At 38.9% G+C, this 17,890-nt stretch overlaps 1 protein-coding gene across 2 annotated transcripts in view; it reads left to right on the top strand.

The window, feature by feature from the left end:
• The window catches only part of LOC133545161 (cadherin-12-like), a 36,112-nt gene extending 24,475 nt beyond the window's left edge, over positions 1 to 11,637 (top strand). For both annotated transcript variants that reach the window (XM_061890532.1, XM_061890533.1), the window contains 5 exons: positions 2,292 to 2,428; positions 2,852 to 2,973; positions 4,829 to 4,943; positions 7,070 to 7,321; positions 9,173 to 11,637. In XM_061890532.1, the coding sequence (XP_061746516.1) occupies positions 2,292 to 2,428; positions 2,852 to 2,973; positions 4,829 to 4,943; positions 7,070 to 7,321; positions 9,173 to 9,666 (1,120 nt within the window). In that variant the 3' untranslated portion in view covers positions 9,667 to 11,637. The remainder of the gene's footprint in view (positions 1 to 2,291; positions 2,429 to 2,851; positions 2,974 to 4,828; positions 4,944 to 7,069; positions 7,322 to 9,172) is intronic.
• Positions 11,638 to 17,890: the final 6,253 nt, after the last annotated feature.

The following is a 17,890-nucleotide window of genomic DNA, read 5'->3' as shown; positions in this document are numbered from 1 at the left end:
CGCCGGCTCCACGCCGAGTTCCAACGCCGGCTCCACGCACAGCTGCAACGCTGACATCAGCAGCACTACGCACGGCTCCACCGCCAAGAGCAGCACCACGCCGGGCTTCGTCACCGCCGGCATCCGCTACTCCTCGGCCGGCATTTGCTGCTCCTCGCCCGGCGTCATCATCTGCCGCTTTCACGCCGCCGATGACATCCGCCGCTTTCACGCCGCCGATGACATCCGCCGCTTTCACGCCGCCGATGACATCCGCCGCTTTCACGCCGCCGATGACGTCCGCCGCTTTCACGCCGCCGATGACGTCCGCCGCTTTCACGCCGCCGATGACATCCGCCGCTTTCACGCCGCCGATGACGTCCGCCGCTTTCACGCCGCCGATGACGTCCGCCGCTTTCACGCCGCCGATGACGTCCGCCGCTTTCACGCCGCCGATGACGTCCGCCGCTTTCACGCCGCCGATGACGTCCGCCGCTTTCACGCCGCCGATGACGTCCGCCGCTTTCACGCCGCCGATGACGTCTGCCGCTTTCACGCCGCCGATGACGTCTGCCGCTTTCACGCCGCCGATGACGTCTGCCGCTTTCACGCCGCCGATGACGTCTGCCGCTTTCACTCCGCCGATGACGTCTGCCGCTTTCACGCCGCCGATGACGTCCGCCGCTTTCACGCCGCCGATGACGTCCGCCGCTTTCACGCCGCCGATGACATCTGCCACTTCCACGCCGTTGATGACGCCTGCGGTTTCCACGCCGCCGGTTACGTCTTCTGCTTCCCGGCCTGCTTCAGCGCGCCCGCTTCTACGTCGGCCGTGGATGTGGCCGTGCCCTGCGCACTCTCCTCTTTTTCGGCCAGTGATTTGGCCGTTCCCTGGCCGCCCGCCTCGCCAGTTCCAGCGGCGCTCTACGCGGCGCCGCCACCTGACTTTCCCTCGCTGGCTGCGGGGACACGAGGTTTGGCAACCCTCCACCAAATCCTCCCTCCACCCTCCCTTACATTTTGGACTTTTTTCCATTTTTTTTTCTTTCCCAGGGAACATCTGGTATCTGTTCCTTGAGGGGGAGGTCCTGTAACGATGTGTCACTTCATTTCTGTTAGTTTTTTGTGTCTTTGTATTTACTTCCGGTTCAGTGCTCTTATTTTGTTGTATTTCCTGTTTTTATTCACGGAGCACTATTTTTCTCTTTTCGTTGATTGGCAGCGGTTCACACCTGCTGTCAATCACACTAGTGTCTATTTATGTTTCACTCGAGCACTCCTCAGTGCTCGATGATAATATTATGTTGAGAACGTTTATCTGCACGACTGCTTTATGTTTGCTTTTGTTATTTTCTTTTGTGTATTAAATTCATCTTACCTCCACGCTACTCTCCTGGATTCTTGCATACTCGGGGACACACAACTGCAGCCATGCGTCATCCCAACAATTATTAATAAATGTAGCTTACCACCATCATAGTGTTATTGTTAATATTAATAATAATAAATGTATCTTACCACATCATAGTGTTTATTGTTATTATTATTATTAATCAATGTAGCTTACCCCTGAAGTGTGTATATTGTTGATATTATTATTATTATTAAATGTAGCTTACCACCATTATGTGATTGTTGTTAATATTATTATTAATAAATGTAGCTTACCACATCATAGTGTTTACTGTTCGTATTATCATTAATAAATGTAGCATACCACCATCATAGTGTTTATTGTTCATGTTATTATGAATAAATGTAGCTTACCACCATCAAAGTGTTTATTCTTAATATTACCTTAAAAACATGTAGGTTACCACCATCAGTGTTTATTGTTAATATTAATATTAATAAATGTAGCTTACCACCATCACAGTGTTATTTTTAATATTAATAATGATAAATGTATCTGACCACCATCATAGTGTTTATTGTTATTATTAATCAATATAGCTTACCACTAAAGTGTGTTTATTTTATATTTTATTATTATTATTGAATGTAGCTTACCACCATTAAAGAGTTTGTTGTTAATATTATTATTAATAAATGTAGCTTACTACCACCAGGTGTTTATTGTTAATATGATTAATACATGTAGCTTACCACCATCATAATGTTTATTGTTAATATCATTATTAATAAATGTAGCTTACCACCATCAATGTGTTTATTGTTAATATTATGATTAATAAATGTAGCTGACCACCATCAGTGTGTTTATTATTAGTATTATGATTAATAAATGTAGCTTACCATCATCATAGTGTTTGTTGTTAATATTATTATGAACAAATGTCTCATTTCTGCAGGTACTCGCTGGAATGGCGAAACGAGTACGACGGCTGTTTTGACGTCGACGCAGTCGATGGCTCCATCTCCACCAATGACTACTTGGACAGAGAGGACACGCTTCAGCACAACATTACTGTGCTGGCGTTCAAAATCGGTAAGTACAAAAAAAATAAGCACATAAGAACATGTTACGCCACACCAAAACTCAAACTTGGGGGGGTATGTGTGTTTATGTGCATAGTAGTCCAGGGGTGCGTTTTATTGTCCATAAGCCTGAAAGCTTTCCGGGTACATTTCTTCCATATATGGACGTATGGGTAGAATGAGGAAGTATGGAGGTTAGGCAAGATTGTTTTATAAACATCTCTGCCTTGCCTCCGTGGTTTGAGTTCATATTTTCGGGACTGATGCAGACCCCAAATAGATGAAAAGAGGTAGGAAAAGTTGCTTTTAAGTTAATGTCTGTCAAGAATGGGGGACTGTTGACCATGAAACTGTCTGTTGACACCAACAACACCCAAAGCATTGAATCCAAACATTGAATAAAGGAATGATGACTTCTTGTTGACCGTTTCAGTAAACCCTTTGCTGTCCGCCAAAGTCTTGGTGACGGTCAACGTCCTGGATGTCAACGAGTTTCCTCCTCAGCTGGCCTTTCCGCCGGACACCTTCGTGTGCGAAACGTCTCCCGTTGGACAGGTAAATAAACAACCTATATTGACAGTCTGAAGGTCTTCAAAACGTGTCCGTACCAGTTTTTAATCACGTCATGGGATCTTTTGTGGTTTGGTGGCACCATCCATCCATCTTCTTCCACGTATCTGAGGTCAGGTTGCGGGTGCATCAGGGAAGCCCGGACTCCCCTCTCCCCAGCTCTTCCCAGAGGATCCCGAGGCATTCCCAGGCCAGCCGGGATACATAGTCTTCCCAACGTGTCCTGGGTCTTCCCCCTGGCCTCTTACCGGTCGGACGTGCCCTAAACACCTCCCGGATGGCAGAGCTTCTCACCCTATCTCTATCCGGCAGAGGAAACCCGTGATCTTGTCCTTTTGGTCAAAACCCAAAGCTCATGACCATAGGCGAGGATGGGAACGTAGCTTGACCGGTAAATTGAGAGGTAGCTCCTCTCTCAGCACATCGAGATCAGCTTCTTCCAAGCAACTGGGGAGTCTTCGCTCTTATATGGCTGTAAAACCTTAAACCTGAAACCCGGCCTTCAGAAGTCTCCGGGTGATCATCAACCAGAACAAGCCTGCTACCAACATCTGTTTGAGACCCTGTCAAGACGGACTTACCAGGTGTTTCACCAGGAGGATGAAACTTGCAGGGACACCCAGAACTTCCTTGTAATTACAAGTTTTCCGTATATTCCACCGCTTTGCCAAGGTGTACCTGGTAGTGAATCCCTGCCAGGACATACCAGACCAGATTTTCACTCGCATCTGTGTCAGTTTGTCTTTGAGCATGCTGGGCTGCATTTATATGTAGGCGCTTAAAAGTTCAGAAACAGGATCTGGACTGTGCCGATCCCTTGGTTCAAGTGTGATTGTCAGAAGTCGTTCAGATCCTTGAGCCAAGTCCTTCTGGGAACTTGAACGAGGCAGAATGTCTTCCAGAAGGTGGGTATGCTCCCATGCTGGGGACTCGGATTCAAGACAGGTTGAAGTGGCTCCCTTAAATTCTTCTTTTAGGTCTGATCCAGGTGGTTCCCAAACTCTCACAGAGAAGGTGAGGGTTTGGGGACATCTCCAATGGTCTCCAACAATGCATCTCGGCCAAAACCAGGGCACAGGCAGCCAAAGAGAAGAACCACTATCACTCAATCGATCGATCATTGTTTAGCCCTAAATCACGAGTGTCTCAAAGGGCTGCACAAGCCACAACGTCATCCTCGGCTCAGATCCCACACCAGGGCAAGGAAAAACTGAACCCAATGGGACAATGAGAAACCTTGGAAAAGACTGCAGATGTGGGCATTGGACGTCGAGTGGATCTAACATAATAGTGTGAGAGTCCAGTCCATAGTGGATCTAACCTAATAGTGAGAGTCCAGTTCATAGTGAATCTAACGTAATAGTGAGAGTCCAGTCCATAGTGGATCTAAAATAATAGTGAGAGTCCAGTCCATAGTGGGGCCAGCTCCCAAGCAGAGACAGGTCAGCAATGCAGGGACCTCCCCAACCGATGCACAGACGAGCGCTGCAGCCTGGGTCCCGACTTTGGACAGCCAGCGCTTCACCCGTGGCCACCGAACCTGTGGGGGGGTTGCGGGGACAGGGGTGTCTGGGTACTACACAAACAGTTAGGCTAAAATTGTGATTAGACAAGAGATTACTACAATATTGACATATTAACTTTGCCGTTACGGGGACGACATTCATGACGTCGAGGTAACCTCTCAGGTCCCGAACCTGTGGGTTCTGCAAGACCTCCCAGTCCGTGGCTACAAATCGGTCAACAGGGGCCCACCAAACATTGACGCCCAAGATGAACCTTTGGAAACTTCTGACCACAACTTCCGATAAAAAGAACTTTGTAAATCTGTTGTTTACAGGTGATCCAGACGGTCAGCGCTGTGGACTTGGATCTCCCGCCCGTCAGCCAGAGGTTTTTCTTCAAGTTCCCCAAAGGCATTCGCCACAGAAACTTCACTATTCGCGATTATGGAAGTAAGAACGGGAAGAAGCTTGCAACCTTGATTAATGACGAAGATAAACTCTGTACTAGCGGTAATCACAGTTTCAACCAATCAAAGTTTATTTCTATAGTCCAGAATCCCTGGTGCTTGGAAGGGCTGCACAATTCATAATGACATCACCGGTCTGAAACCACATCCTTTGTGACAGACTATCAATGCCAAGTGGGTCCAGTTATTGCAAATGATTACTGATTATGCGAGATTCTAGTCCATTGGGGCAAGCAGAAGACTGGAGGAGGTCTCCATTCAGGTCTTAGGGGCATGGCTTAGAACAACAACCACCTCCTCCAGACTGGTATCTCTCCAGGGGTTATTCGTGGCCTCTCTGGTACCCTCTCCTTGCGGGAGAGTCGGGCAATACAGAGAAGCGGCAGGTCAACTGGTCAAAAGCAGAGTACGTATATGAGTTTTAAGGCGCAACTTCAATGCTTCTACCAAGGTCGCATCTCCTTCAGACTGGTATCTCTCCAGGGGTTATTCGTTTCCTTTCTTGTACCCTCTCCTTGCGGGAGAGTTGGGCGATACAGAGAAGCGGCAAGTCAACTGGTCCAAAACAGAGTACACAGATGAGTTTTAGGCGCAACTTCAATGCTTCTACCGAGGTCGCACCTCCTTCAGACTGGTATCTCCCCAGGGGTTATTCGTGGCCTTTCTGGTGACCTCTCCTTGCGGGAGAGTTGGGCAACACAGAGAAGCGGCAGGTCAACTGGTCTAAAGCAGTGTACGTAGATGAGTTTTAAGGCGCAACTTCAATGCTTCTACCGAGGTCGCACCTTCTTCAGACTGGTATCTCCCCAGGAATTATTCGTGGCCTTTCTGGTACCCTCTCCTTGCGGGAGAGTCGGGCAACACAGAGAAGCGGCAGGTCAACTGGTCTAAAACAGAGTACATAGATAAGTTTTAAGGCGCAACTTCAATGCTTCTACCAAGGTCGCACCTCTTTCAGACTGGTATCACCCCAGGAATTATTTGTGGCCTTTCTGGTACCCTCTCCTTGCGGGAGAGTTGGGCAATACAGAGAAGCGGCAGGTCAACTGGTCCAAAACAGAGTACATAGATGAGTTTTAAGGCGCAACTTCAATGCTTCTACCAAGGTCGCACCTCTTTCAGACTGGTATCTCCCCAGGGATTATTCGTGGCCTTTCTGGTACCCTCTCCTTGTAGGAGAGTTGGGCCAAACAGAGAAGCGGCAGGTCAACTGGTCTAAAAAAAGAGTATATAGATAAGTTTTAAGGCGCAACTTCAATGCTTCTACCAAGGTCGCACCTCCTTCAGACTGGTATCTCTCCAGGGATTATTCGTGGCCTTTCTGGTACCCTCTCCTTGTAGGAGAGTTGGGCCAAACAGAGAAGCGGCAGGTCAACTGGTCTAAAAAAAGAGTATATAGATAAGTTTTAAGGCGCAACTTTAATGCTTCTACCAAGGTCGCACCTCCTTCAGACTGGTATCTCTCAAGGGGTTATTTGTGGCCTTTCTGGTGACCCCTCCTCGCGGGAGAGTCGGGCAATACAGAGAAGCGGCAGGTCAACTGGTCTAAAACAGAGTACTTACATGAGTTTTAAGGCTCAACTTCAATGCTTCTACCAAGGTCGCACCTCTTTCAGACTGGTATCTCTCCAGGAATTACTCGTGGCCTTTCTGGTACCCTCTCCTTGCGGGAGAGTTGGGCCAAACAGAGAAGCGGCAGGTCAACTGGTCTAAAAAGAGTACATAGATGAGTTTTAAGGCGCAACTTCAATGCATACATTTCTATTTAAATACATTTTGTATGGATGGCAATGCATCTAATAGAGTCTCTTATATGGTTTAAAAACCTTTTTAGGTATTTAAAAAACATTTTTTTAGTAATTTATTATGAATAATTCCTATTTGCCGTTTTTTTTTTTTTTTACCACGGTCAAGTTTTGAACCAATTAGTTAAAAGTTGACTTAAGACAGAGCTTATTTTCAAGTTGCTGTACTGTTTTTTGAATATTAACTATATTTTATTATGACTTATAGAGATAAAAACCAGGCTGGAGCCTATCCCAGCTGCACCAGAATTATAGTGTGCAATATTCCACACACTTGATGACTAACATGTTGTTTTTATTCCAGACAACACGGCCGGCATCGTGACCCGGCGCTCTGGTTTCCGGCGGGAGGCGCAGGACACGTATGCCCTCCCGGTTGTGGTTGAAGACAGCGGCTACCCCGTCCGCAGCAGCACGGCGACGGTCGCCGTCCGAGTGTGCGCCTGCTCCTCGGAGGGCTCGCCGCTCGCCTGCTCCGCCCGAGTCGTCGCCCTGCCCGCGGCGCTGGGCGCTGGCGTTGCCACGGCAACCGGGCTGTGCGTCACTCTGCTGATAGGCAAGCAGATTTGATATCGTTCGACACGTGCCGATCGTCATTTTTGTTCCAGTATCCCATCAAAAATATATCAATCAGAATAAAAAAAATAAAAAAAATGCAAAAGTAGGTAGGCAGTTTTTGTTAAAATTTTTAATGCATTTATATAGAATTAAAAAAATCTTACTCGTAAAGAATAAATAGGTATGTAAAAAAAGATCATAAAAACAAACCAAACAATACAAGAACAAAGTTGTTTTTTTTTAATTCGTGACATTTTATATGGATTGGCATTCACCTTTCTAGTCGTTGTACAGGTGGGCCACAAGCAGATTGGGGGGAGGGGCTTAGACGACAAGACAAAAACATGAAAATGGCAACAAAAAAAGAGAAAATTGCAAAAAAAAATTACTATGAAATAATGAAAAAAATAAAATAAAATAAAATCGATTCATTAGATTTTGGTTGTGAGCTGAATTAGGGGTCCCCAAATCCCACAATCTGGCCTTAAAAAGGCCCCCCAAAAAATTAAAAAAATTAAAATATTTACAGTATATATATATATATATATATATATATATATATATATATATATATATATATATATATATATATATATATATATATATATTTATATATATATATATTCACAAATATATATTTATATTCACATATATGTATATGTAGTATATATATACAACATATATAAGTAAATACATAAAAATATAAATAAATTAAAAAAAGAGAACAATTCCAAAATTATATATATACAACTGTGTAATATATATATATATATATATATATATACATATATATGTATATATATATATATATATATATATATAAAACAAATGCTTGATGGAAAAAGGAAAAAAATATCTATAAAATAAAAACATTTTGAAAAAATTAGGTAAAATGATTTTCTTTCTATTCATTATATTCTATAAAATTATGGTTTGGTTAAAAATTCCATTAAAAAAATTATAAAATAAAATGGATTAAAAATAAATAGAGTAAATACATTAAAATATAAATAAATTAACACACACACACACACACACAAAACAAATGGTTGAAGGAAAATAGAAAAACTATCTAAAATAATAAAATAAAATAGAAAACATTAAAACAAATTAGGTAACCTGATTTTTTTCCTATTCATTAGTATATATAAAATTATGGTTTGATTAAAAACTCCATTAAAAAAAATTACAAAACAAAATAAAAAAGTAAATACATAAACATATAAACCATATATATATATATATATATATATATATATATATATATATATATATATATATATATATATATATATATATATATATATATATATATATATATATATATATATATTCGAAAATGGCTGAAGGAAAAATCCAAAAAACACAACATAGAAAAAAAAAATCTAAAAAAATAAAACAAAAAATAAATAAATAATAAAAAATCATAGGTAAGTTGACTTTTTTTTTCAGTATATTCTATGAAATTATTGTATAATGAAAAATCCCATTAGAAATATAAATTTATAATTATTTATTAGAAAACTAAAACTACCATGAATTGATTAACGTGGACCCCGACTTAAACACGTTGAAAAACTTATTGGGGTGTTACCATTTAGTGGTCAATTGTACGGAATATGTACTGTACTGTGCAATCTACTAATAGAAGTTTTAATCAATCAATCAATCAATCAATCAAAACTAAAGAAAGATACAAAAATGTCAATAAATTTGAGTTATTTGTTCATGTTTACAATTGTATACAATGACAAATCTCATTAAAGAAATATTTTTTTTATATAAATATTTTATAAGTATATTTTTTTCAATGAGCAATCATTTTGTAACTAAGTCTCCCCGCCCACAGTCCTCTCCGGCTTGTACGCCGCCCGAAGTCGCCGCCGACTCCCGGCCCCTCCTCCCGCGTCCAAGGAAGACGTGCGAGACAACGTCCTCCACTACGACCACGAAGGCGGCGGCGAGGAGGACACGCACGCCTTCGACATGGGCGCGCTGCGGGCCACGCCCCTTGTGAAGGAGGCCGGTCGCTACGGCGACGGCGTCTTGCTGCATCTGAGCGGTCGCCATGACGACATCAGGTCGCCCGACATCCACCGGCACGCCGCGGGAACGCTCGGGGACTTCACGGACCGGGGACTGGGGGAGAGTCGGGACAGGTATGAGGTTTCTCCTTTTGACTCGCCAGCCTCGCCCTCTGAAGTGGGCGCCTCGCTCCGTTCCTTGGAGGACTTGTGGGGGTTTGAGGACCTGGGGGGTTTCAGTTCCCTCGGGGACTTGGTCCAGCCTTTCAAGTCCCTGGCGAACGTCTTCGGGAGACCGACTGTGTCCGACCAGAACTGAGTCGGACCGGAGAAATTACATTAAAATATATGACACTGAGGAGTATACCTGCTGAATTAGCTTTAAAAAAGTTAGCATGCTAGCGTTAGCATGCTAAAACGCCAACCGTAGCAAACAGAAAGATAGCATATCGACATCAACATGCTAACATGTATCATTTGTCAATAGTAACAAAATACCTGACGCTGAGGGGTAAATTAGCTAAAAAAAAGTTAGCATTCTAGCATTAGCATGCTAAAACACCAACCTTAGCAAACAAAAAGATAGCATATTAACATTGACATGCTGATAGGTATCATTTGTCAAAAGTAACAACATATTTGACGCTGAGGGGTAAATTAGCTGAAAAAAAGTTAGCATTCTAGCATTAGCATGCTAAAACACCAACCTTAGCAAACAGAAAGATAGCATATTAACATCAACATGCTAGCAGGTATCATTTGTCAAAAGTAACAACATATTTGACGCTGAGGGGTAAATTAGCTGAAAAAAAGTTAGCATTCTAGCATTAGCATAATAAAACACCAACCTTAGCAAACAGAAAGATAGCATATTAACATCAACATGCTAGCAGGTATCATTTGTCAAAAGTAACAACATATTTGACGCTGAGGGGTAAATTAGCTGAAAAAAAGTTAGCATTCTAGCATTAGCATGCTAAAACGCCAACCGTAGCAAACAGAAAGATAGCATATTAACATCAACATGCTAGCAGGTATCATTTGTCAAAAGTAACAACATATTTAACGCTGAGGGATAAATTAGCTGAAAAAAAGTTAGCATTCTAGCGCTAGCATGCTAAAACGCCAACTGTAGCAAATGAAAAAGATAGCATATTAACATCAACATGCTAGCAGGTATCATTTGTCAAAAGTAACAACATATTTGACACTGAGGGGTAAATTTGCTAAAAAAGTTAGCTTGCTAACATTAGCATGCTAAAATGCCAACTGTAGCAAACAAAAAGATAGCACATTGACATGCTAATAGGTGTCATTTGTCAAGTAACAAAATATTTGGTAATGAGGTGTAAATTAGCTAAAAAAGTTAGCATGCTACCATTAGCATGCTAAAATACCAACCAATACGTTACTCTGAAGTGTGTACCTGTAAAACAAAAGTTTAAAATGCTAGCATGCTAATGTTAGCATATGTCAAGACTGAGGTGTATGTCTACACAATTAGCAAACAAAAAAATAGCATATCAACATCAACATGCAAACAGGTATCACTTGTCAAGTAACAAAATATTTGACGCTGAGGTGTAAATTAGCCCAAAAAAGTTTGCATGCTAGCGTTAGGATGCTAAAACGCCAACCTTAACATGCGTCAGGAACCAAAATATATCACTCTGAGGTGTTTACCTGAAAAAATATTGTTTAAAATGCTAGCGTGCTAATGTTAGCACGTTTCAAGAAAGATAGCATATCCACTACATGCTAACAAGTATCATTTGTCAAGTAACACAATATTTGATGCTTAGAAGTAAATTAGCTAAAAAAAAATAGCATACTAACATGCTAATGTTAGCATGTGTGAAGACTGAGGTGTATGCCTACACATTTAGCGAAAAGAAAGATAGCATATCAACGACAACATGCTAACAGGTATCACTTTTCAAGTAACACAATATTTGACACAAAAAAATGTTAGCATGCTAATATCAGAATGCTAACTATTGGACAGAGGGCCGTTAAAAAAAATAGGGTTTATAAAAGGAAGTTTGGTCTCACTTTAGCGCGTCCTGAGCTGAACTGCAGGACTTCTCAGGAGACGATACCGTCCTTGTATGAGGATGCAACAAAGTATCTGATACCGGTCGATGATATCAAATGTCTTTGGCGCCACAGAGTGATTCCCACCGTCCATTTTATCATTTTTATTTTTTGTGTTGGCCAACATTTGCATCATCTTGTTTCCAGTCTGAGAAGACAAATGAAGTCTTGTCTTGTTAGCGAAGTCACATGAGGACAAAATAAAGAAATCAAGTGCAAAAAATGTGAAATGCTGTCCTCTTTCTAAACCCATTGCACACACACACACACATATATATATATATACACATATATATGTGTGTGTGTATATATATATTATAATATGTGTGTGTATGTATATATATATATATATATATATATATATATATATATATATATATATATATATATATATATATATATATATATATATATATATATATATACACACACACACACACACATACATACATACATACATACATACATTATATATATATATATATATATATATATATATATATATATGTGTATGTTTAAATACAGTGTAAAAGTTTTCATTCAGCCGCCTGTGACCTGAGGGGGGAGGGGTGCTGCAGGTTACTAAAGTGTGAACTGAGGTTAACTAGAAGACACGTGACCAGCAGGAGGTCACTACTACCACATTCAATTTGTCTTAGTCACTCTCCTGAAATATTACATGCAGGACTATTACATGATTTTTGAGACGTAGAGGAGAAGAGAATAGAACTAGTAAACTTATACTGAACATAGTACAACCTTAAAGTTAGTAAACTTGCTAAACTTACTATGTCCTTAAAGTTGGTCAACTAATTGATGGGTACTAAACTTAGTGTGTCCTTAAAGTTAACCAACTAGTCAACCGGTACTAAACTTAGTATGTCTTTAAAGTTAGTCAACTAGTAGACTGGTACTAAACTTAGTATATAGTTAAAGTTAGTCAACTACTAGACCAGTACTAAACTTACTATGTCTTTAAAGTTAGTCAACTAGTAGATCAGTACTAAACTTACTATGTCCTTAAAGTTAGTCAACTAGTAGACCAGTACCAAATTTAGAATGTCCGTAAAGTTAATCAACTAGTCGACCGGTACTAAACTTAGTATGTCCTTAAAGTTGGTCAACTAGTAGATTGGAACTAAACTTAGTGTATAGTTAAAGTTAGTCAACTAGTAGACCAGTACTAAACTTAATATGTCTTTAAAGTTAGTCAACTAGTAGATCAGTACTAAACTTACTATGTCCTTAAAGTTGGTGAACTAGTAGACCAGTACCAAACTTAGAATGTCCATAAAGTTAATCAACTAGGTGACTGGTACTTAACTTAGTATGTCCTTAAAGTTTGTCAACTAGTCAACCGTTACTAAACTTAGTATGTCTTTAAAGTTTGTCAACTAGTAGACTGGTACTAAACTTAGTATATAGTTAAAGTTAGTCAACTACTACACCAGTACTAAACTTACTATGTCTTTAAAGTTAGTCAACTAGTAGATCAGTACTAAACTTACTATGTCCTTAAAGTTAGTCAACTAGTAGACCAGTACCAAATTTAGAATGTCCGTAAAGTTAATCAACTAGTCGACCGGTACTAAACTTAGTATGTCCTTAAAGTTGGTCAACTAGTAGATTGGTACTAAACTTAGTATATAGTTAAAGTTAGTCAACTAGTAGACCAGTACTAAACTTAATATGTCTTTAAAGTTAGTCAACTAGTAGATCAGTACTAAACTTACTATGTCCTTAAAGTTGGTGAACTAGTAGACCAGTACCAAACTTAGAATGTCCATAAAGTTAATCAACTAGTTGACCGGTACTTAACTTAGTATGTCCTTAAAGTTTGTCAACTAGTCAACCGGTACTAAACTTAGTATGTCTTTAAAGTTTGTCAACTAGTAAACTGGTACTAAACTTAGTATATAGTTAAAGTTAGTCAACTACTAGACCAGTACTAAACTTACTATGTCTTTAAAGTTAGTCAACTAGTAGATCAGTACTAAACTTATTATGTCCTTAAAGTTAGTCAACTAGTAGACCAGTACCAAATTTAGAATGTCCGTAATGTTAATCAACTAGTCGACCGGTACTAAACTTAGTATGTCCTTAAAGTTGGTCAACTAGTAGATTGGTACTAAACTTAGTCTATAGTTAAAGTTAGTCAACTAGTAGACCAGTACTAAACTTAATATGTCTTTAAAGTTAGTCAACTAGTAGATCAGTACTAAACTTACTATGTCCTTAAAGTTGGTGAACTAGTAGACCAGTACCAAACTTAGAATGTCCGTGAAGTTAATCAACTAGTTGACCGGTACTTAACTTAGTATGTCCTTAAAGTTTGTCAACTAGTCAACCGGTACTAAACTTAGTATGTCTTTAAAGTTTGTCAACTAGTCGACCGGTACTAAACTTAGTATGTCCTTAAAGTTGGTCAACTAGTAGATTGGTACTAAACTTAGTGTGTAGTTAAAGTTAGTCAACTAGTAGACCAGTACTAAACTTAATATGTCTTTAAAGTTAGTCAACTAGTAGATCAGTACTAAACTTACTATGTCCTTAAAGTTGGTGAACTAGTAAACCAGTACCAAATTTAGAATGTCCGTTCCGTAAAGTTAATCAACTAGTCGACCGGTACTTAACTTAGTATGTCTTTAAATTTTGTCAACTAGTCAACCGGTACTAAACTTAGTATGTCTTTAAAGTTTGTCAACTTGTAGACTGGCACTAAACTTAGTATATAGTTAAAGTTAGTCAACTAGTAGACCAGTACTAAACTTAATATGTCTTTAAAGTTAGTCAACTTGTAGATCAGTACTAAACTTACTATGTCCTTAAAGTTGGTGAACTAGTAGACCAGTACCAAACTTAGAATGTCCGTAAAGTTATTCAACTAGTCGACCGGTAATAAACTTATTATGTCCTTAAAGTCGGTCAACTAGTAGACTGGTACTAAACTTAGTGTGTAGTTAAAGTTAGTCAACTAGTAGACCAGTACTAAACTTAATATGTCTTTAAAGTTAGTCAACTAGTAGATCAGTACTAAACTTACTATGTCCCTAAAGTTGGTCAACTAGTAGACCAGTACCAAACTTAGAATGTCCGTAAAGTTAATCAACTAGTCGACCGGTACTTAACTTAGTATGTCCTTAAAGTTGGTCAACTAGTCAACCGGTACTAAACTTAGTATGTCTTTAAAGTTTGTCAACTAGTAGACTGGTACTAGACTTAGTATATAGTTAAAGTTAGTCAACTACTAGACCAGTACTACACTTAATATGTCTTTAAAGTTAGTCAACTAGTAGATCAGTACTAAACTTACTATGTCCTTAAAGTTGGTGAACTAGTAGACCAGTACCAAACTTAGAATGTCCGTAGAGTTAATCAACTAGTCGACCGGTACTTAACTTAGTATGTCTTTAAAGTTTGTCAACTAGTCCACCGGTACTAAACTTAGTATACAGTTAAAGTTAGTCAACTAGTAGACCAGTACTAAACTTAATACGTCTTTATAGTTAGTCAACTTGTAGATCAGTACTAAACTTACTATGTCCTTAAAGTTGGTCAACTAGTAGACCAGTACCAAATTTAGAATGTCCGTAAAGTTAATCAACTAGTCAACCGGTACTAAACTTAGTATGTCTTTAAAGTTTGTCAACTAGTAGACTGGTACTAAACTTAGTATATAGTTAAAGTTAGTCAACTAGTAGACCAGTACTAAACTTAATATGTCTTTAAAGTTAGTCAACTAGTAGACTGGTACTAAACTTAGTATATAGTTAAAGTTAGTCAACTAGTAGACCAGTACTAATATTAATATGTCTTTAAAGTTAGTCAACTAGTAGATCAGTACTAAACTTACTATGTCCTTAAAGTTGGTGAACCAGTAGACCAGTACCAAACTTAGAATGTCCGTAAAGTTAATCCACTAGATGACCGGTCCTTAACTTAGTATGTCCTTAAAGTTTGTCAACTAGTAGACTGGTACTAAACTTAGTATGTAGTTAAAGTTAGTCAACTAGTAGATCAGTACTAAACGTAATATGTCTTTAAAGTTAGTCAACTAGTAGATCAGAACCAAACTTACTGTGTCCTTAAAGTTGGTGAACTAGTAGACCAGTACCAAACTTAGAATGTCCGTAAAGTTAATCAACTAGTCGACCGGTACTAAACTTAGTATGTCTTTAAAGTTTGTCAACTAGTAGACTGGTACTAAACTTAGTATATAGTTAAAGTTAGTCAACTAGTAGACCAGTACTAAACTTAATAGGTCTTTAAAGTTAGTCAACTAGTAGATCAGTACTAAAATTACTATGTCCTTAAAGTTAGTCAACTAGTAGATCAGTACTAAACGTAATATGTCTTTAAAGTTAGTCAACTAGTAGATCAGTACTAAACTTACTGTGTCCTTAAAGTTGGTGAACTAGTAGACCAGTACCAAACTTAGAATGTCCGTAAAGTTAATCAACTAGTCGACCGGTACTAAACTTAATATGTCTTTAAAGTTTGTCAACTAGTAGACTGGTACTAAACTTAGTATATAGTTAAAGTTAGTCAACTAGTAGACCAGTACTAAACTTAATAGGTCTTTAAAGTTAGTCAACTAGTAGATCAGTACTAAAATTACTATGTCCTTAAAGTTAGTCAACTAGTAGATCAGTACTAAACGTAATATGTCTTTAAAGTTAGTCAACTAGTAGATCAGTACCAAACTTACTGTGTCCTTAAAGTTGGTGAACTAGTAGACCAGTACCAAACTTAGAATTTCCGTAAAGTTAATCAACTAGTCGACCGGTACTAAACTTAGTATGTCTTTAAAGTTTGTCGACTAGTAGACTGGTACTAAACTTAGTATATAGTTAAAGTTAGTCAACTAGTAGACCAGTACTAAACTTAATATGTCTTTAAAGTTAGCCAACTAGTAGATCAGTACTAAACTTAATATGTCTTTAAAGTTAGTCAACTTGTAGATCAGTACTAAACTTACTATGTCCTTAGAGTTGGTGAACTAGTAGACCAGTACCAAACTTAGAATGTCCGTAAAGTTAATCAACTAGTCGACCGGTACTAAACTTAGTATGTCCTTAAAGTTGGTCAACTAGTAGATTGGTACTAAACTTAGTGTGTAGTTAAAGTTAGTCAACTAGTAGACCAGTACTAAACTTAATGTGTAGTTAAAGTTAGTCAACTAGTAGACCAGTACTAAACTTAATATGTCTTTAAAGTTAGTCAACTTGTAGATCAGTACTAAACTTACTATGTCCTTAAAGTTGGTGAACTAGTAGACCAGTACCAAACTTAGAATGTCCGTAAAGTTAATCAACTAGTCGACCGGTACTAAACTTAGTATGTCTTTAAAGTTTGTCAACTAGTAGACTGGTACTAAACTTAGTATATAGTTAAAGTTAGTCAACTAGTAGACCAGTACTAAACTTAATAGGTCTTTAAAGTTAGTCAACTAGTAGATCAGTACTAAAATTACTATGTCCTTAAAGTTAGTCAACTAGTAGATCAGTACTAAACGTAATATGTCTTTAAAGTTAGTCAACCAGTAGATCAGTACCAAACTTACTGTGTCTTTAAAGTTGGTGAACTAGTAGACCAGTACCAAACTTAGAATTTCCGTAAAGTTAATCAACTAGTCGACCGGTACTAAACTTAGTATGTCTTTAAAGTTTGTCGACTAGTAGACTGGTACTAAACTTAGTATATAGTTAAAGTTAGTCAACTAGTAGACCAGTACTAAACTTAATATGTCTTTAAAGTTAGTCAACTTGTAGATCAGTACTAAACTTACTATGTCCTTAGAGTTGGTGAACTAGTAGACCAGTACCAAACTTAGAATGTCCGTAAAGTTAATCAACTAGTCGACCGGTACTAAACTTAGTATGTCCTTAAAGTTGGTCAACTAGTAGATTGGTACTAAACTTAGTGTGTAGTTAAAGTTAGTCAACTAGTAGACCAGTACTAAACTTAATGTGTAGTTAAAGTTAGTCAACTAGCAGACCAGTACTAAACTTAATATGTCTTTAAAGTTAGTCAACTTGTAGATCAGTACTAAACTTACTATGTCCTTAAAGTTGGTGAACTAGTAGACCAGTACCAAACTTAGAATGTCCGTAAAGTTAATCAACTAGTCGACCGGTACTAAACTTAGTATGTCCTTAAAGTTGGTCAACTAGTAGACGGGTACTAAGCTCAGTGTGTAGTTAAAGTTAGTCAACTAGTAGACCAGTACATAACTCAGTGTGTAGTCAAAGCCCTCATTTATGTAAGAAATGATTAGGGTGCAAAGGTCAGAGGAAAGAAGACAACCTTGACCTTGACCTTGTCAACTAGCCACACTGATCAGGATAATCCTGAGACTATCACTTATCACTTTTTACGACTCAGCACTTCTCCCGCAAGTGGAGTTGTAAAGTAGTCTGCTGGAGTCCATAACACCTTCAAGAAAACAC

The sequence above is a fragment of the Nerophis ophidion genome, linkage group LG28 (assembly GCF_033978795.1).
Source record: "Nerophis ophidion isolate RoL-2023_Sa linkage group LG28, RoL_Noph_v1.0, whole genome shotgun sequence".
Taxonomy (NCBI): domain Eukaryota; kingdom Metazoa; phylum Chordata; class Actinopteri; order Syngnathiformes; family Syngnathidae; genus Nerophis; species Nerophis ophidion.
The sequence above is the reverse complement of the archived record's forward strand: the minus strand, read 5'-3'. Positions and strand labels throughout refer to the sequence as shown.